This window comes from Callithrix jacchus, chromosome 3 (genome assembly GCF_049354715.1).
Source record: "Callithrix jacchus isolate 240 chromosome 3, calJac240_pri, whole genome shotgun sequence".
In the NCBI taxonomy this organism is placed as follows: Eukaryota; Metazoa; Chordata; class Mammalia; order Primates; family Cebidae; genus Callithrix; species Callithrix jacchus.
This window is the reverse complement of record NC_133504.1, coordinates 135131722-135153811: the sequence shown is the minus strand read 5'-3', so window position 1 is coordinate 135153811 and position 22090 is coordinate 135131722. Positions and strand designations below refer to the sequence as shown.

Below are 22090 nucleotides of genomic sequence, written 5' to 3'. Positions count from 1 at the left end.
ATGACCCCAGGAAACAGACAAACTTGTACTTTTTATGCTTAGGTTTGTTAAAGAGTAGACAGTTGTGGGAAACTGCAATTGGACAAAGAAGAAATGATCTTAATGGTAATACATTGGAGGAACTTAGCAAGGCATTTGTTCAGATTCTTCTAGGCATCTGTTTGTCTTGGGATCCTTTCTTCCAGGTATAGGGAGATGTGAGTTAGGGTGATATAAATGCTAGAAATCAATTTGTTCACTTACGCCTTTCCAGTGATCTGAATATTCACATTCCACTATCCTGGGTACTATTGAATTGATAATTGGATATTCTCCAAGGAGAATATTATGACCTGGTTAAGGGGAAAATTAGAAAATTCTTGCTCAGTTTTTTGACTTTCATAAGGAAAAAAGGGCAGGGGAAAGATGAGAGATACCTTCCTGCTTTTGCTGTTTTCTCAAATGCCAAGGTGACATATTTTGAAGTCACGTGTTTTAAATCTCATCAATTTTTATTACTTTAATCTCAGGATTGTTTTGCAGAATGAGCGATTATAAACTTCAAAACCGGAGTGAAAAAAGCATTATTTTGTTCTTGCACATTTCATTCTGAATGTGAAGCCAATAGAATAAGGCTAATAAGGGCATTTTGTGAAAATAATATTTAAAAAGAAAAGGAAAATTGAAACATTTCACGGAGATTAGGAAGATAAACTTCTAATTTGCATTTTATTTTGTGTATAAGAAACTGTTCAAGTTTATTTTTCTAGAGTTTGGGGGCAAATTGCTTTGGAAGGTGTATATAGGTGTGTTTATACACACACACACACATATATATACACACACACATATATATATACCTGTATTTATAAATCTATATGTATATATGATCTACACTCTCAGTGAGTGCAATAGGTATAGAAATCAAAGTATCCTTTATCATCAAAAGCTGAAGATCATTTTTGAGCTGAGCAATGTTAGGATTGTTTTTGATTGCAATCTATGTTATCCTTTTAATGGGACCTTTGGGATAATTAGTCTTTTGGTATTTAAACCTATGAAATGCATGGTCATTCAAACATGAATCTCTGGTGGAAAATTAATAGCAGTTTATTGAATGGCTGATTTCCTGGGTTACAATTGACTGACTATGAATAAATGTTTCATCTATTGAGTAAACATCTGATAATACCAAATACAAACAGAATATTGGTGAATCAGAAATGCGCTGCTCTCTAATACATTGTACTATCTCTGTTCTTCTTGATATAGATCATTATTCCATGAAATTCCAGAGCGAGTAATCCTTTAAACTTTAGTCTATTTGAATTTTAAAGACTTGTTTTATGTTTCCTATTGTTCAGAGTACATTCAGAGCTATCTATGAAATAGGTGTGAAATATGCTTGAAGTGCTTTATGCATTAAATTTGAAATAAGGTGATTGCTAAGTCATCATAATTTTTTTTTAAATATGACCTTTTCATAAGCACAAGCAATGAATCTTTTAGGGTTGATTTTCTCTGTCTAAATCCATTTAACTTTCAATTACTTAGAGATTCAGTGTCTATTTTATGAATTATCCAGAATTACTTTTCATGTCTTCTTGCTTTTATCCTTTTGTTTATCTCACACACAAATGAGAGCCCAGTGGAATTTTAACTATTAGTTGTCAACCATGATAACTGATCTGTAGTTGCACAATTAAAAGTTGACTGGCGTGATATTTTAAATAATATGTGAATCTCCTAAAAGCCATTATGTTTGCATCCCAAGAGTTTTAACAAAAACAAAAAATTTGAGTTTAATATACATATTTAAATTTTAATTCTAATTTTAGATTACACTAAAATCCTTGTTGACTATCATAAGCTATAAATTGGTATGTATCATAGTAAAACATATCACTTTCATATTGTGTCACTTAGACACAATGACATATGTCTATAGTCCCAGCTACTCGAGAAGCTAAGGCAGAAGGATTTTTTGAGTCCAGGAGTTGGAATATAGCCTGGGAAACATAGTGAGATCCCTGTCTCTTTAGAAAAAAAAAAAAAAGAAAAGAAAAGAAAAAAGAGAGTTTTAAGTTTTATACTAGAAAAAACAAGTAAGGCTTGTGTTACTCATGCATATTAAACAGTTGCTGTGATTTAATATTACCAGAGGGGCCTTTTCGATGAAGATGAGATAGTATACTGGCCCAAAGTCACACAAATGGCACGGATGGTACTATTGCTTCTCTCCTGACATACATCCTGTGCTGCTTCAACACCATGGTTAAGAATAACAATGATTTGTTATTAAGAATAAATTTATTTCCTGTAATCCCAGTACTTTGGAAGGCCAAGGTGGGCAGATCACTTGAGACCAGGAGTTTAAGACCATCCTGGCCAAGATTGTGAAACTTTCTCTCTACTAAAAATACAAAAATTAGCTTGGCATGGTGGTGCATGCCTGTAATCCCAGCTACTCAGGAGGCTGAGGCAGGAAAATCACTTGAACCTGGAAGGCGGAGGTTGCAGTGAACTGAGATTGTGCTACTGTACTCCAGTTTGGGCAACAGAGTGAGACTCCATCTCCAAAAATAAAAATTAAATAAATTTATTTATTAGGCATTAATTATATGCTATTATTGTGAAGAGCAATTAGCATACATTCTCTTTAATATTTGTAACAAACATATGATATAATTATTGCAATATTTAACTTATAGGTGAAAAATGTAGGTGTAGGGAGGGATAAATGATTTTCACAAGATCACACATAATAATTGAAGGTCTGCTAAATTCAAAGCTAAGTCTTTCTAATTCAGATGCTTGTGCTCCTGATTGCTGAGATACTCTTATTAGTAGGACTGACTTCATCTCTTGATGATAGGAGGCAGGATAAATCATTAGGTCTATGTTGATTGATTTTTTGCACTATATTTCAGGGATGGAATGCAGTAAAACAATTTTTTTCCGACCTCTTTTTTGAGACAGAAGGGAAATAGCGATGTGGTAATTATTCTGTGCTCTCATATTAAAGTCATATCCAAATATAATTTGCTTTGAGGTCTTTTTATTTTCAGAGGAGACTCTGATAAAAAAAGTTATCATCTTAAGAGAATAAAAAACCAGCAGAAAAGTATAGTAACTATGTTAAAGAAGGAGCCGTTTTCCAGTGACTGTACCATTTTCTACCAGCAGTGTATGAGGATTCCAACACCAACACTTGTTATTTTCTGTCTTTCTTACTATAGCTATGCTAGTGTGTGTGAATTGCAGAAGTTCTTGACTCTAGCCATGGGGTGGGGGCAGAGGAAAGTTTGCAAATATAATTTATGAACCAGTAAAAATCATGTGGTTTCAGAGGGAGGTCTGTGGTTTTCATGAGAATATGGAAGTAGAGTATGACCTCAAAGAGCTTAAGAACAACTGCCTTTGTGTCTTATGAATGTAACCAGAGCTTAGATTTGCATTTTTTTCTCATCTTTCAACCTCAAATTGTCATCTTTCAAATAGTAATAATTTTTAGCATTGTTCTCCTCTTTAGCAAGAACTATTAAGTATTACTGGTGTTTGCTTTTAATTGCTCTAAGACTGGACATTTTTCAAATTATTAAAAATATTTTCATTTTATCAAGAGTTTCTTTTGTCCACCAAATCTCAGAGGTGGTGTGTACTCGCTAGAGAGTCTGCAGTTGATCGTACTTAATGGGAAATATAAGTTCATGTAGATATTGATGTGATTCTTTTGAGCCATTGTGTAGAATCTGTTGTGATCCCCTTGATAGCTCGGTTGAGAACTTATCAGAAAAGCAAACTGTTAAGTAGTCATGAATTTAAAAACAAAAAAGCACACACATACACCTGCCTTTTTCTTCTTCTTCTTTTGTTTTTGAAAAGCAGGTCATTTATGTGTGTTTTTTTAATGCTTAAAGAGTATTATTATGGTATGTTATAATATACTATGTATACTACATAGGTATATAGGGTATAGAGGGCTTGTTACTGTAATATGTGTATACACACACACACACACGCACATATATTGTATGATGTAATACTATATCCTAGTAATGGAAAGCCTTCACATATTGAACAACGAAAATACTTAAGAATTACTAGTTAAGCACATGTACCCAGTATAATCTTATCAGTACACGTAATAGTCAAAAATCCCTGCTCTCTCTTCTAAGGAGACAATCCTAGTGGAAGAATATAAACAATGCACTCAATATGTAAAATATATGGTATGCCAGATGATAATAAATGCTATAGAGTAAAATAAAGCAAGAAAGCAGGAAATGAACTATGAAGTTGATATTTGAGCAAAACTTGGAAGGAGATAAAGGAGTCAACTATGTTGATATGCAGGAGGAAGCATTTTAGCAGAGAGAACAGAAAGTTTCTGAAGTGGAAATATTCCTGTTGGTGGTGAAGGAGGCTAGTGCAACTGGAAGAGAGTGAAAAAGAAGAGGATCGCAGGGTGTGAATCTGTGGCACAGCAAGGCCCAGATTTTGATAGATCATTGTAAGGATTTCAGGTTTTATTCAGAAAGGCCCAGTAAACAAACGGCCACAGGTTTCTGAGCAGTGGATAACTTTCTGATGTGTGTTAGAAGTGGAGAGTAGCCAGTAGCTGGAAAAGTAGGGGCTGAAGCTGGGTGACCATCTGGGTAATGACGGCCACTTGGATTAGCATATTAGTGCTGGATACTGAGGTCGTTATTCCGACTCAGAATTTTTTGAAAAATGAAATAAGAATTGCTAAGAGATTGTATGGGAGTTTTCAGAGAAAAAGAAGAGTTGAAATGACAGAATGTTTTCTGTCTGAGAAATTGGAAGGATGAAGTCGCCATTTATTGAGATAGTCTATCTGCAACCAATTTGGGAGGGGCAGGGAGAGAACTTCACTATGGTGCATGTTAAATTTGAGATTCTTATGAAATATGCAATATAGATGTTAAATATGTCATTAAATATACAAGCATGATGTTCAATTGTGAGATTAGCCTAGAAATAATCATTTGGTAGTGTTAAGCTTAAACTGGAATTTGAAATAAGTGTTCTAGATGAATCCATCAAGGGGATGAGAAAAGAATCTAGGACTGATCCCCAGGACACTGTAATATGAAGAGGTTGGGTAGATGAAGAGAAGCCAGCATAGAGACTAAAAAATAGCCTTAAGGAATGAAGAGCACCGGGAAAGGATGGTATCCTGGAATCCACTGAAGTTATTGCAGAGGATGAAATGATGTGAAGCGCTGCTAAATCTTCTCAGAAATGCTGAGTCAACTTTTGATAATTATAAAAACTTCAAAGCCCACGTGTCTACATTATTACATGTAATATCTAAACATTTTTGACCATTATTTTCATTTTTTATTACTAATGTACACTTTCTGTGAACCGAAGTTGCTACTTGCACCTTTGACAAAGTGCAAATTGAATTATGCCAGTTTTACTTGTGTGTCTTTGGTGCATAAGACAAGAAGGATTCTAAGCCCCATTTATACTGCTAGGAAGAAATTAATGAGTATTTTCAAGTTCCTTGTTTGGTCACTTAATTGGCTGTGTGACAAAGAGCTCTGTGGTGCATGTCAAACAACTTTCAGAGTCCTCTAATGATTTGTGCTTTGCTTGACTTGTGATACTATTCTGTGTGGCCTGTCAGGCTGGATATCCTTGTTAAAGTGGCTAGAATAAATTGGCTAGCAGTGTGCATACAATGTAGTATATTAACTGCAGCAACAGGGAGTACTTTTAACAGCTCTTTCAAGAGATTTCGATGTTTGCCCATAAGCATCAAAGCCAACCCAAACTTTCATTTAATATAATTAAAAGGACATCTGAAAGTAGTTTGAATCACAGCAGGTTCTTGTGGTTTGGTAACCCTTTGTTAAAACCCTGTGAACTTAATATATTTCACAGCTTGATAAATCTGCACTTGATTTATGTCAGTAAGAGAGAAAATATAAATCTGCACCCTGCATGTTTCTGGTGCCCTAAACCTATTGTTAAAAGACATTGAGATCAAAGAAAGTGACTTCCATCTACAAACCAGAATACTGTAGTTTCTTTTTCAGATGAAGAATGGTTATAAGAATTCCTTTCTATAAATTGTAGACATTAAACACTACTACATACAAAGCAATCATTGAATCAAAAGAGTAAAATCATATGTAATGTAAGCACAGTAAATCATACAGGTATTGCTGAAGAATGTGAACCGGTCAACTTGTAAATCCAATGATTTAAAACCCTCCAAAGGACAATGACAGATGTTGATGATGGAGATTCTGCCTTGACGTGGAAAGAACATCATTCTGGGAATCTCTCGTGATTCCCCTGGCAAATGTGTCAGGTCAGGTAGAAATGGCTGCTGTAGAAAGCCATTTCTGCCTCCTCCATTTCTCATGTTTCCCGTAAATAAACAAATGTTCCAGCTGCGGTTTGTATATACGTGGTTTGTGAATGCTGCAGGAAGTAATTCTAATGAGGGTGTGAAAAAAGTGTCTTTCTGATTTTAAATAAAATGTTTTCATCTAAAACAAAATGTTTTCTCTCTGCTTTGCATCAGCTGGTATTATTTTCTCTCATTTAATTTTCTGATCAAAGCCTGGGCCATTATGTAATTGTAAAACTGTTTACCTAAATTCCATTCTGTGCATCAGTGCTTTCTGAATATATGTTTACCTTAAGAAAAGTTTTAAATATATAGAATATACATATGATTTCTATGCAAACTCAAGATAATACACATCACTTTACTTTTCTATTTCTTTATTAGATTGATGGAAAAAAGATATTTAAAACAGCATTACAGATTTAAGATCCTACTTTCTGAAACTATCATTAACTTTTTTGGTACAGGTTAGAAAAGAAATGGAAATTTTAAAGAGCAATTTGCAGTAAAGTAGTTGTCTGATGGCTTAGAACCAAACAAATGATTGTTTAGGGTTGCTCCCAACAGAGTTACAACTTTTCTATTTTCCTCCATCTAACATACGAATTTTGTACAGCTGGTAGTAACAGAAACTTAGCTTTGGTAGCTTTATTTTTGCACATAAAAAATGCAGATGAGGCAGTCCAAGATTAGCTTGAAAACTGCATGAAATCATCAGAGACCAAGGCTTCATCTGGTTTTTTGCTCCATTATCTTTAGCATATGGGTATCCATCCCCAAGATGACAAGATGGCTACTTAGGTTCCAATCATCATGTCACGCTGATCTTCTAAAAGGAAGAAAGAAAAGGATAAGTACCAAAGGATTTGTTCCTTTTAGTCCTTTCAAGAGTCTCTCCCAATTATTTATTTTTATATTTCATAGGCTACCCTATTTGCATGCTTAAATACTTCATTAATAGGTGTGGCTTTGTAGCTAGGCACAGTTTCCATTGATTCTGTGTCTAACACAAGAGGGATATTGGGCAACTAGCAGTCTCAGATGCAAAGAAAATGCTTTTTCTTTTTCTTATTTAATAACACACAGTGATAACTTATCCATTTTTAATGTAATAACTTACCATACATTTATGACAATACAAGGGTAACTTTTGAACCCTAAATATAGATAAAAATGTTCTCTGCTTGTTGTTAGTCATAGTTTGAGATTAATCATTTTGTAAAAAAAAAAAAAACTTGTAAAAGCGATTTGAAACTATTCTGATTGCATTTTTCTACTTTTTAAGTAATTTTTTGAATAGCTAATGTAGACACATGTTATAAAATTCAAAAGGTAGAATAATGCCTATTTCTCCTTCCCACTGGAACCTCTGCATTGTTAACTCCAGGGCATACCACTGACATTGTTGTCTATTTCAGTGGCGCCCCCTTGCGGTTGTGTAGTTCAACCCTGCCTCTCATTTCTCTCCGCAGTCTTTCAGCTGTCCTTTTCCAAAGCATGATCACTGTTAGCTTTCTTTTTTTGAAGATGGAGTTTCGATCTTGTTGCCCAGGCTGGAGTGCAACAGCGCGATCTCAGCTCACTGCAACCTCTGCCTCCTAGGTTCAAGTGATTCTCCTGCCTCAGTCTCCCGAGTAGCTGGGATTACAGGCATGCGCCACCACGCATGGCTATTTTTTGGTTTTTTGTTTTTTAGTAGAGACAGGGTTTCTCCATATTGATCAGGCTGGTCTCGTACTCCCGACGTCAAGTGATCTGCCTGCCTCGGCCTCCCAAAGTGCTGGGATTACAGGAGTCAGCCACTGCATCCAGCCCACTGGTAACTTTTTAAATATCTTAGCAGAGAAGACTATTTTTACTCACATCTATATTTTTACAATGTTTCTTTATAAATCTTGTCATACAATCAACAACAGTGCTGTTCTCCTTGCCTAGAATAAGGACTTTGGGGGTAGCTTGTGGCAGACCCACACAATGGAGTAGCATTCCTCCATGGAAAAGAGTAAATGTGTAGTCAGGATCACAAGCTAGATTAAGGTAGTGGTTGGTATCAACAAAATAACAACTCTTCATCAGTAGGAAATCAATTGAATAAACTGCTACACAAAATAACAGAATACTTAACTACCCACAGAAACAGTGAGATAGAACTTATATTGACTTATAAAGATAGGTGTGATATATTTTCAAGTAAAAATAAGCAAGCAAAAAAACAACAGATAACAGCATTATTGTACCGACTGAGTTTGCTCTTATAAATATGTAAATATTTGCAGGTCTAGAAGGTCCACAATAAACTGTCAAAAGTGATTCTTTTTATATGGAGTTACAATGTTGCTTTATAAATGGAATTTCAGGTTTTATCATATATACCTCTGTGTTTTAAAACTGTTTATTAAAATGTCCTTTTAAACTAATAGATATTATTTTTTGGAACAGTTTTAGATTTGTAGAAAAATTGATCAAGTCTTATAGAAAGTTCCTGTATACCTCCCATTGACGTGCACAGCTTCCTCTACTAACATCTTACATTATAGTATGGTATAGTTGTAATAAATAATGAACCAATGTGAACGTATCATTATTAACTGAAGTCCACAGTTTATTCGGATTTCTTTATTTATTATCTATGTCCTTTTTCTGTTTTAGGATCCTATCCAAGATACCATATTACATTTAATTGTCTCTGCTAGGCTGTGGCAGTTTGTCAGACTTTCCTACAAGTATGTCCTTTTCAAAGTCGGAAAAAAGTATATTTTTTATTTAAAAATAGTAAACATATACTTTAAGAAAAGTGTAGATTCATTCATTCATTCATTCATTCACTCAGGCAATATTTGTTGAGCTCATTCAGGCATTATTTCAGGTGCAGCAATTCAGGGGTGAAAACAGGGTATCTGTCTTCTATCTTGTAGGATTCACACCCTAGTTCAGCTGGCTGGAGTTTTGGAAGAAAATAACCAGTAAATCAGTCAGTCAATAAAAGTAATAAAGTAAGATTGCAGAAATGTTATTCAAAGAATTAAAACACAGTCATAGGAGTAAGGCTACTTTATTTCGTGCAGATCAGGGAGGGCTTTCTAAGGAAGTGCTACACAATTCAGCAATGTGACACTACCTGGAGAAGAGCACTCCAGAATCAAAGGTGGCCCAACGCAGAGATGGTCAAGTAACAAGTGGCTGGAGATTTCAGGGAATAGAAAGAAGACAAATATGCCTGAAGCAGTGGGTTGAGGAAGAAGGCTATGGAAAAATATCAAGAGTCTGAATGCTATTAAAAACCTTTCACCAGGGTCATGATGTAGTTTTGCAAAATGACTTTGGCTGAAAACTTTGTTTTCCTCTGATTCTTATACCTTCAGTTATTATCTTTGTGTAGATGATTTAAAAAAAAAAAATATTAACACACTGCCAAATTCTTCAGTTAATCAATTCTACCTACTGCCTGAGTAATGTTTTAAAAATGCAAATCTGATGGTGACTTGACCCTACTCACATTGTCCATTACTCTCTTTTGCCCTTATAGAAAAAAAAAAATCTGTTTTTGAACTGCAGTGCTTGAGTATCAGACTCCCACTGCTAATTTCCCACACCTTTAACTGGCTCCTCCTCAGATCCTGCGCTGCCAGTTCGTGCCTCTGTACCTTTGCAGTCACAGGTCCTTCTGCTTGGATTAATTCTAGATTTGTTCTCCTTTCTCTTTCTCTTCATTCCAGTTTCTTTGATTTACCTGTCAACACCCACTTCATATGTCAATTTCTCCAAGGAAGAATTCTTTGCCCTACTTAGTCTGGATAAATGACCTCTTGGGTGTACTTATAACACTCTCAGTTTTCCTCTTTTACAGCAATTATCAAGCTGTATTTTAATGTCTCTTCACTCCTCTATCACTAAGCTGCTTGGGAAGGAACAGGGCCACGTTTACTTCTATATCTTAAGGACTTTTAAATTGTACTTAGCACATATTAAGTGGTCTCTAAATATTTACTGTTTAACTGAAGCTCCAGGCTCGAATTTCCAATTGCCTACTGGTATGTCGACTGCAGCAGAAATTCTGACAACACTTTTCAACACTCACTATTGCCAATTCCTCTCCTTTCATTCTCTCTTAAATTCACCTCCTCAGGCTTGTGCCCACACTACTTCACTGAAACTGCCCTTGTTGAGGTCCTTAATGACTTCTAAATGCTGCTAGACCAACGGTTGGTAGTCAATCCATACCTTACCTGATCAGTTAGAAACATCTAACACAGGTGATCACTCCTTGATATATTATCTTCAGGACAACTCCCTTGATTTTTCTCCTACCTATTGACACTTCTTTCCAGCCTTCTTGGCTGGTTCCTCCTCTTCTCCTCCAGCCCTTAAGCTTGGAATGCCCTCTAGAACAATAGTTATACTTCTGGTCTTCACTTTGTATGTTCACACCTTGGTAATCTCATTGATTTAAATACCACCTATATGCCTATGACTTACAAATATTATCCATGGCACAGTCCATTCTCCTGAACTTCAGAATTAATTTTCCAGCCAATTTCTCAATATATTACTTTGTTGCAGAATAAACACCTCAAACTTTCCATATCTGTAACTGAATTCCCAGTCTTCACCTGCACGCCATTCTTCACATCTCAACTGAAGCGGCTGAGTCCCACCTCTACCGTTTCCTCTTGCTTTACTCCAAACACATGCCATTTTAAGATTTTGGACCACGCAAATCTTCAAAAGTTCCATTTGAAGACTTTTAATCTGGTCGCTCCCTCTTATTGGAATGCTACTCTTCAAGATGCCTGCATGGCTAACTCTCTCAATTCCTTCGTCTTTTTTGAACTGTCACCTTTTCAGTGATACCCACCTGTACCATCCTATTTGAAAGCCACCCTCTCTCCCAACACCATCCCTGATTCTAGATCCACCTATCCTATTTTATTTTACACTGTACCTTGCACCTTCTAAAAGTATATGGTTTATTATTTGCTTCCCTTGCCAGAATGTCCAGTTCTAAGGTTATTTTTTCCTCTGCTTTGTTAAGGTGTATCTCAAGAGTCTAGAACAGTGTTGGCATATGTTAAATGCTCAAAAAATATTAATTAAATGAACAAATATCCTGATTTTGAAGTCATGATACATGAAATTGTACTGATTGTTTCTCAAAAGCTGTATCACTGTGGTTTTTCTTTTTGTTTTACAATCAAATGACTGTGTTACCCAGAACAAAAATAGAGTTATTATTTTTAGTTCAAGAAGAATAATCTTTGGATACTTTCATGGTTGATTATTTTTGAAATTAAGGGAACCCTCTTTCCATTCTGTGATACCACACTCTCTGACTGCTTACTCTTTCATCTTCATTGTCAATTATTCTTACTTCATTTTCCCCTCTATTCTGTTAGTGTTTCTGTATCATCAATTCTTCTTCCTCTACTCAGTTTTTCTGGGTAATTTCAGACATACCAATGGCTTTAATAAACCTACTAAAACTTATGATGCGTACACTGTATTAGGCCATTTTTTGTGCTGCTGTAAAGGAGTACCTGAGCCTGGGTAATTTATAATTTAATTTATAAATTAAAATTTGCTCATGATTCTGCAAGCTGTACAAGCATGGCACTGGCATCTGCTTAGCTTCTGGGGAGAGCTCAGGGAGCTTTTACCCCTGGGAAAAGGTAAAACGGGAGCAGGCACATCACATGGCAACAGCAGGAACAAGAGAGAGAATGGGGTAGGTATCACACACTTTTAGACAAACAGATCTCACAAGAACTCACTCACTATGGCAAGGACAGTGCCAAATCATGAGGGCTTTGTCACCTGACCCAAACGCCTTCCACCAGGCCCCGACTCCACAATTAAAGATTACAATTCAACACGAGATTCAGAAGGAAAAATATCCAAACTACCTCAGGATCTGTATGTGAAGATCAGATATCTTATGTAAGCTTCAGACCTGTCTAGATGCCATTAAGGTACAGTCATGCATTACCAATGAGGATACATTCACAGAAAACCAAACACCGCACATTCTAACTCATAAGTGGGTGTTGAACAATGAGAACACATGGACACAGGAAGCGGAACCTCACACACCGGGCCCGTTGTGGGGCTGGGAGAGCTAGGGGAGGAGGAGTAGGGGGTGGGAGGATTGGAGAAGGATAGCATTAGGAGAAACACCTAACGTAGTTGACGGGGAGATGGATGTAGCAAACCACGATGGCATGTGTATACCTATATAACAATCCTGCATGATCTGCACATGTACCCCAGAACTTAAAGCATAATAATAATAAGAGAAAATAACATAAAAAAAAGAAACACCTCATTTTGTTGTCGTCCAGTATATATTTACGAAAACGTAAATGGGATAGCATATTACACATCTAATCTGTATGGTATAGCCTCCTGCCCCTTAGGCAACCAACTCGTACAGATGTTATTGTACTGAATACTGTAGACAATTATAACTCAATGGTATTTGTGTATGTAAGCCTAGAAAAGATACGGTAAAAATATGGTATAAAAGATAAAAGCTAGTACACCTGTATAGGGCAGCTCCATTTTAATCTTACAGGACCAACACGGTACATAAGGTCCGTTGTTGAGCAAGACATCATTATTCAGTGCATGACTGTATGTTGCCTTCACAGTAGGGAGCCTGGATTTACTCTGTTCCTCACACCCTCCACCCACACGCATGCTCTTATACCCACCCCAAATTCTGTGCTTTGCGCTTCTTTCTTTTTCTCATCTACTGGCTTTCATCAGCAAATCATTTTAAATATCTTCAGAATAATTTCTTCTTTTATTTTTCTCCAGAACCAGAACTCATGGATTTGAGGCCTGGTTCTACTCTATGTTAACTAATTATTAGCCTATTAGCAAGTTGCTTAACTTCTCCGAGTTTCAGTATTTTCACTGTAAGATAAAGATAATAATAAAGTCTACCTCACTGGGTTATTGTGATAATTAAAGTAGTTAATGCATGTAAAGCATTCATGTCAAGGTCTTGAATGCACTCCACAAATACTAACCATTACTGTATATCACTCTATTATCTTCCATGTTTTTCAGTGACTGTCACTTTTAGGAAGAATTGTGGATACCTTAACATAGTTTGCAAACGTCTTTGAAATCTAGCCTTCACTTTCCAATCTTGCCACTGAACCCCTTATACTCTTTGCTCTACCATAAGGAATTTGTTTTCAGTTCCTTCACAGCGCCTATTCTCTTTCGCCTCTGTGCTTATAAATACACACTCTACCCTTTGCCTTTGTTCAGTGTTGAGTTTGTACCCTTTGTTTGTACCCACTGTACCCTTTGTTCGGTGTTGAGTTTCAGCTTGGAATTCTCCCACTTCATGGAGCTTTTCTAATACAGAACTTGAACCCTATGTTTCCATCATTATAATGCTTGCCATTTTGGATTTTAATTACTTGTTTAATTGCCTGGCCTCACTATATTGCTATTACCTTGAGGAAAGGGAGAACATCTGTCTTTCTTGCTGCATCCCAGTTGACTGCCACATTGAAGATGCTCAATTAATATTTGTTGAATGAATATTGCGTTAGTAAGAAATTTGAATTAGGTCTACAGATCCATTTAATTCCTGTAACACGATAGAGATTTATTTGACAGCATTTGGTCATTATACTCTAAAGTAGAATTAAAAAATGATACAATCAAATACAGTTTTCAAAAAACAATTCCTAAAAAAAAGAGGGGCTCCCTTAAAGACACAGTCTGTTCTATGAAGTTTTACTTTCACCTTGTTTTACTCTTAAAGGTCCTTATTACTATAATAAGGTCACTTGTGTTATACGACCTAATTTTAATTAAGACTTGAAAATGCCAGCACTTCACTGTAATATAAAAGGTAGTTCAGAGATTAGTAGTTTTTATATTCTTAATAATATTAAATGACAGTGGTTATAAAAAGCACCTTAGGTTTATTGATCAGATGTGTAAATATCAGTCACTCAACATGACTTGTAATAAAAAACCTGCAAGTTATAAACTGTTTTGAAGACACTTCTAACACTTGACCTTTACATTTTGATTTGAATCAATATCTAAACGCAGATTGGAGTACAATATGTCCTATTCAGTAATGATTTTAAAGTTTTGCTTCATTTTACCTTATTCTCAACTGATAAACTTTATATCAAGAAGTCAAAAGTAAAGAATTAAAGAAAATTTTATTATATTAAATCATAAATCAATGGATACTATTTTCATCTACCTATCTACAGTGTATATATTCAGAAAGCAAGAAGTGGGAGCAGAGACCTGAAAACTTATTTCTCTTCCTTAATATATCCTGAGATTTAGATATGAAGAAAATATTTAAATATAACTGTATATATAATATAATAAAATAATATTAATGTAATAAAACAGCATCATTCAACATGATTATCATATTAAGATGTGATGCATTCAGGAAAACATCAAATAATAAAATATAATTTATATTACTAGGCAATTTTTCAAAAGAATTTAAGCAATTTATTAGTGTAAATGTATTTATTGCTGTGAAATAACTGCTCCCAACTTTCAAATGGGCTGCCTAATACCAATTTGCTTTTTTCTTTTATCATCATCAGCTTACTCATTGTGTACTTTAGCTTTGGATTTTCTCTTCAGAGTCAAAGAAGAATTATTCATCTTTGAGTGTCTAACTCAAAAATAAACATTATCTGGGATGTTTTTATGGTCTTCCCCAGCAAGACTCTCTTACTTTTGCACTGTATACTATGGGTTTTTAGATCTGTCCTGTGCTGGAGCATAGGTAAATTGAAAGCAAACTCCATGTTTTTCTTCATTAACATCATTCAACAGTGTCTTACCCCTAGTTCTTTGCACATCATACTGATTTAATGAAATCTTATTAAATTACGTTGGAAACATTATGGAAAACTTTTTGTAAAATTATGTCATTTTCTTACTCAGAGTGTCCTGTATTCACTGCAATAGCCTGTGGTTCAGTTTTTCTTCTTCTGGACTCTGTCATCTTAACTTCCTCCCATTCACCCTGCTTCCCTCCCAAATTATGGTGATATCTGAACACTTTATTCTCTCAGAAGTCTTTTGAGGTGACAGGGCAAAAATTAAAGAAATAAAAAAAGGATGCTTTCAGGTTTTCTGTTGTATATAATGTCATTAATAATTTGATAATAAAAGTAAGCTATCTTTGTGTGATTCATATTGATGAATACCCAAAAGATATCATGGCACTAAAATGTACTCTGGGAAAACACAAAACATAATCTCTTCTCTGAGGATACCATAGTCTAGTGAGAAAACCAGATACAAATATGGATAATTTTGTTAAAGATAAATAAATACTAAAATGGGAGCCTTCTGTGGTCTGACTGCTTGTGTCTCCACATAATTCATGTGTTGAAACTTATTCCCGGTATAGTGGTGTTGGGAAATGGGGATTCTTGGGGGGTGATTAGGCCATGACAACAAAGCCCTCATGAATGAATGGTATTAGTGTCTTTATAAAGGAGGCCCAAGATAATTTTTTTCTCCCTTCTACCATGTGAGGATGCAGAGAGTGAGACCACACCAGACACTGAATCTGCAGGTGCCTTGATCTTGAGCTTCCCAGCTTCCAGAACTGTGAGCAATAAATTTCCATGGTTTATACAATTGTCCAGTCTAAGGTATTTTGGTATAGCAGCCCAAATGGACTAAGAGCCCTTCATGGTATTGAATCTCTGAAGTGAGACTAATTCAGAAAGTATTCGCTGGTTAACAAGTTTTATCATTTCTAGTTATTTTTTGCTCTTACACTCATAAAACTAATAACTTCAGAGATAATTTTTGCTGATATGAAAATGGGGAAAACTGACCTATGTATGAATTATCCTGCATGGTAAATTTCTCAGTCAAGAGTTAGGAAACACTGCTTTTGGCTCTTGTAAATGAGACAGCGTCTCCTCCTTCATGAATCTTGCCTTCTGTCCAATGGGAGGTTTCAGATAGTTGTGCAGGTAAACAAATATATGAGACACCTTTCCATAATGACATCTGATACAAAGAAAACAAAACAGGTAGTAGAGTTAAAATGGGGGGATTCCCCCCTAGTTTTGCTAATAATGGAAGACCTCTTGAAACAGATGATATGTGAGCTAAAACCTTAATGAGCTTGTGATTTAAAAACTTGTCTGCAAAAGAAAAAAAATGCCATGGTGGTAAAGTTATACGTTTTTCATAAGGCATTCCTTCTATGGGAGTATTTATTTTTATGGTTTTCAAATGAAGGAAGATGGGTAACTAAGTTCCCCAGATGATTCTGCTTACCTTCATAGTTTGATATCTACTGCTCACCCGGGTAAGAAGTGCCACTCATGTGTTTCTCACCATTGATTCTTTTGTGTATTCTTGCCGAGAAATCTTAGGCTATTTCACAAATGCATTCTCTTGGAATACTGACAAAAGTTGTCATTGCAAAGATATGTAGCAATATTTCCCAAACATTTTTGCAGCAGTTATAACAAATAAGTAAACTCTGTATTTTGAAATATAGAAAATATAACTATAAAGTGTATAACATCCTTAATGAATAGACTGAAATTATATGCTATGAGTAATACTCGTCAACTGAGTTTGCCTAAGGTCTGAATTTAATGATAAGGGTCCCAATAATGTTGTATAATGCAAACATATATCTAGTAGGATATGGCATGTCTGTAATTCTGGTGTGAATCAAATAACTTTGGCTCTTTCCCATTTATATTTGACTTTTAGAAACAGACAAAAGTCACTGAGAGTTTAGTCAGTTTACTGTATAATGAAAAAGATAACACCCGCTGGTACCTATTCACAAATTGAAATATAATGAGTCTTATGCTGAGCTTATGAAAATAATGCAAATAAGTAGTTTGAGAAAAAAATCATTTTGTGACCAGATGTCATAGTGTGTGAATAAAATATACAATACATAAATGTATAAGGAAATCCAAATATAGGTATTCATTGAGGAGTTGTAGTTACTGAATTGACCTTCATTTAATTGGTAAAGGGACATGTCAGCAAGCTTTAGAAAGTTTAAATAATTTATAATTATAAAACTTCTAAGATGGACTTAATTGTGCTGTCTCACTAGCAGAAAAGTGGTCAGTTTATTCAAGTCGCTAAAAACCTCATTAGGATCTATTTAATACACATGTTGCCTTTACTCTCCAATTCCTCAAAGCTTCACGTAGTATAGTCTTCTGTAGTTGTGCAAGATACCAAATTATGAAGATTGCATTACTGAAAACTTACTCGTTCCAGATCTCAATTCAGTGTGGCTATTTAGCACTTACCAGATATGAATTGTGCTTACTAAGTGAAAACTTCTCTTCTTCCTGCACTGGGCTGTAATATCAAGTGAAAGTAAACATAAGGTTACATCCTGAGCACTTGTTATGAGCCAGACAACTTTCCGAGATGATTATATTATCATACCAAATTTGTAGATGGAGTGTAGAGAAGTTAAGTAACTTGCCCAGTGTCACACACTCAAAGGCACTGAGCAGATACAATTCAACGAATGTGACCCCAAATCCCACACTCTGATTTTAGAACTACAGAATACTGTCTCTCGATCCCTGTGTTAACATTTCCTTGCAGTTATACTTAAGCAATTGTGAACAGGTGTGTTTTTGAGCAGACTAAATAAATGTTAGATTGGTGTCATAACCCACCAACTCCTAGGTTTTGGGGCCACATTTTGAGTGTGTTGCTTCTTAGTAAATTTGGCAGTTGTTTTGGGCTTTAGTAGAAAGCTTCCCTAAGGACTCCCTTATTTTGAAGAATACTCTTGTTGAAATTTTACAACTATGAAAAAATATTGCACCTTGTACCTTTTCAGTTGCAAAACTAAAATAAATCGATAAATTGGTGCCTTTGATTTATTTGCTGTCTATTCAGACATACAAAGTTTTTTAGATAAAGCAGTCTGTTGTAAACAGGTTCCAGAATTTGTTCATTAGTTCACACACACACACACACACACACACACACACACACATACACACACACAGTCTTTTATATATACACATACATATATACAGTCATATATATATATGTTTAATGGAGTCTTTCAGATTTTTGGTATATAAGATCATGTCACTGCAGACAGGGAGAATTTTACTTTTTCATTTGAATTTGGATGCCTATTATTATTATTACCTAATTACTCTGGCTAAGGACTTCAAGTACTATGTTGAATAGCGGTAAGAGTGGGCATCTTTGCCTTGTTTTTGATCTTAGAGGAAAAGATTTCAGGTTTTCATTGTTGAGTATGATGTTATCTAAGGGCTTTTATATATGGCTTTCATCATGTTGAGGTAATTTCCTTCTGTCCCTAGTTTGTTGAGTTTTTATCGTGAAAGGTGCTGAATTTTGTTAAATGCTTTTTCTGCATCTATTAAGATAATCGTGATATCTTTTATTCTGTCAGTGTGGCCTATCTCAGTCATTGATATTTATATGTTGAACTATCCCCGCCTCTAGGGATAAATTGCAGTTAATCATGGTTTATGTATTTTTTCTTAAGTGCTGTCGGATTTAGTTTGTTAGCATTTTGTTGAGAGTTTTTGCATCTGTATTCATCAGGGATATGGCCTGCAGTTTTCTTTTGATGACTTAGTCTGGCTTTAGTGTCAAAGTAGTGCTAGCCTCGTAAAAAGGTGGTTGGAAGCCTTCTCTCCTCTTCTATTTTTTGGAGTTTGAGAAGGAGTGGTGTTAATTCTTCTTTAAATGTAAAAAAAAAAAAAAAAATTGGTAGAATTCACCAGTGAAGCCATGTGGTCCTGAGCTTTTCTTTGTTGAGAGACTTTGATTATTGATTCAATCTCCATATTAGTTATACGTCTACTCAGACTTCCTGTTTTTTCCCGATTTCATCTTGGAACACATTCTTACTTAGAACATTCTAGAAGTTGAACATAGTTGTTTCTTTTTCCTTTTTTCTCATCTTGCATTTTTGAAATCATGAAAATAAAAGCAACTAAAAACAGAACAGAAAATATTATCCCCAATAAAATTTTCACTGAGGTAAGATTTTAATTATTATAATATTATTAACTAAGTATTAAGACTATCAGCAGCTAAAATGTCTGCTCCATAAAGAACAGGCATAATTTCTGTTGCACTTGGGATTTTCAGAACATTTCTAATGAATTCACAGGATGGGCTAATCCCTGAAAGAATAGTTCTTTACACTGAATTGGTCTATGTTCTCTGTTTGGCCTCAGAAAATATCTAAAGTTTTTTTTTTTTTTTTCTTTTGGTTTCCTATCTGGCACCTCTTTTATTGGTATATCCTGTTGGCATTGCCCTTACAGAGAACTTCCTGGAAAGCGGATCATTTTGTTGTGATCCAGAAATACTTTTGTCTGGCTACTAGGTCGTGCTTGACACCAAGAACAAATGATGGAGCTAAGCACACTATATGAACATGCCCAGTGTTTAAACTCCTGAGAGATTTGTGTTGTTTTCTTTTAGAAAAACATGCAAACCATGCAAGCTGTGAGTAGGATAATTTTACTTAAAAGTATAGTGATGTTGATTTTTGGCCAAAACTTGGAATGGCTGGGAAAATATCAAGAAAAACAACTTTTATCAAAAGACAAATTAGTTTTTGAAGCTGGTGTTAATTGGCAGCCAAGGTGTTTCATTATGAAGCTGAATTTTTAACAGTTGTTACTTGGTTACTATGAAAACACCAGCCAGAAGAAAACCCTGCAGTGTAAAGGGTATTTCTCTGGTCTCTGCCAGCCCCTCTGCCAATGTGTCAATAATGTGAGACCTGTTTTAAAACACTTACATGCTGCCTAGAAACTGTGCCTGTGTTGGCTGTTTATTCAACTTTATTTCTGGATTAGATGCATATTTCATGATGAATGGGTTCAGGGATGATCACTTTGAAGCTGCAGGTATTGTACTTTTCTATTTTCCACTTCTCTATGTTTGAATGAAACCCAAGAGCTTATTGGGAGAACTGTTTTTCTTTGTAACCTACAGCATAAAGCAAACCACAGGAAATATATAAATTGTAACTACAGAGATGATTCTTTTGGATGAAGCAATGAGAATTGTAGTGCTTTCTCTCTATGTGTGGGTGTATCTACTGCTGATTTTTTAAAAGATAAAACATCTGAGGACCATAGGTAGTAAGGTTCAACTGTGTGTTCCCCTCCCTGATAGTAAACAGTATGAAGAAGGTTTCTCTTTATACATAACATATCCAAAGCCCCTGGGAGTATGTATGCTTTGATATTTTCCCCATTCTGACATTTTACTAGCTGGCTAAAAAACAAATAGGTTTGCTATGTGAGTCATCAACCTATAGTCAACAAATTCTTGGATTATCCTACCTATGGTCATCCTTTTAATCTCTGTTGTGTTTAGCATCCAGTTTTATGGTAACATACAGGAAAAAAATATTTTCTCTGAGTCACGTGGTAAAACTCTTGGTTTTAAATGTTGTCAACAGTTCCCCAGCCGAATAATTTAATTATGTGATCATAGTCTTATGGAAGCTTGTGCTATTTATTCAAAGAAGGAAGCATGGCTTTATTTGTTGTCCTTTAAAACAAAAACAGGTTTTCCTCTTGCTTTGCAAAGTCTCAGCTAGGGTTTTACAGAACAAAATAATGAATGCTTCTGCTGCAGCATGTCACAGGGGAGGCTGGGACAATACTGAACTCATGCACACTGCTGATCCCAGCTTGCTGGGAAACATGTACACCTGGAATTCTGACAGCTATGTGGGTTCACTAGAGACCTCTGTCATTCTTTTCATCCTCTTATAGGCAATGGTCGAGACAGTTAACAACCTCCTTCAGCCACAAGCTTTGAATGCGTGGAGAGACCTGACTACGAGCGATCAGCTGCGTGCGGCCACCATGTTGCTTCATACGGTGGAGGAAAGTGCTTTTGTGCTGGCTGATAACCTTTTGAAGACTGACATTGTCAGGGAGAACACAGACAATATTAGTAAGTGGCCTTTGTTATTCAGAAGGTCCAGACACTCTTGAATATCATAAGAGGGAAAAGAAAAAGGTATCTTGGTGTCCCAGATATGAGTGATGCTTTATTTAAATGGAGAAAGTCATTCTTTTTCTAAAATAAGGAGGGTATCAACTGTCATTGGCTTAAAAGGATTTCAAATCATGTGTGCTATCCTTTTTAGGGCGTTTCAATATTAGGTTCAACATTGAACGTGTTAGCCTGAGATCACTTGCAGTGAGGTTTTTTTTTTTTTTTTAAAGGATTTTTATGTATATATTATACTAGTTAAAATTTTGTCCTCTTTATACAGGACTATTAGGAGTTATTTCAGTTATAATGAGAGTATCTTTGAATTACGCTTTATAAAGAAATAAGTCATTTGAGGGAAGATGATAAGACAGTGTTTGATAATTGTGTTATTTGGCTTATAAAGGATATAAATCTGTTTTTATTGTGGATTAGGAGTAGCTAACAGTTTTACTTCAGAAGTTATGATGAAGCTGTTTCAAATTTATTGGGCTTAAAGATAGTTCAATATTGGTATGACGGTACAGCTCTAGGTTATAAAAGAATTTTTACTTAATTTAGAAAATAAAGATTTGTTTTAAAACTTAAGACAAATGTATTAGAATTTGGGATTGCGTTTTAAATTTTAGACTTTATTGATATATTTGTATTATTTAAATAATTTTAATAGCTTTAATTTGCATTATTTTG

General features: G+C 35.3%; 1 protein-coding gene across 50 annotated transcripts in view; it reads left to right on the top strand.

The window, feature by feature from the left end:
* ADGRL3 (adhesion G protein-coupled receptor L3) overlaps nucleotides 1-22090 on the top strand; it is an 850050-nt gene that overhangs the window by 694421 nt on the left and 133539 nt on the right. For all 50 annotated transcript variants that reach the window (XM_078367177.1, XM_078367171.1, XM_078367163.1 and 47 more), the window contains one exon: nucleotides 21175-21358. In XM_078367177.1, the coding sequence (XP_078223303.1) occupies nucleotides 21175-21358 (184 nt within the window). The remainder of the gene's footprint in view (nucleotides 1-21174; nucleotides 21359-22090) is intronic.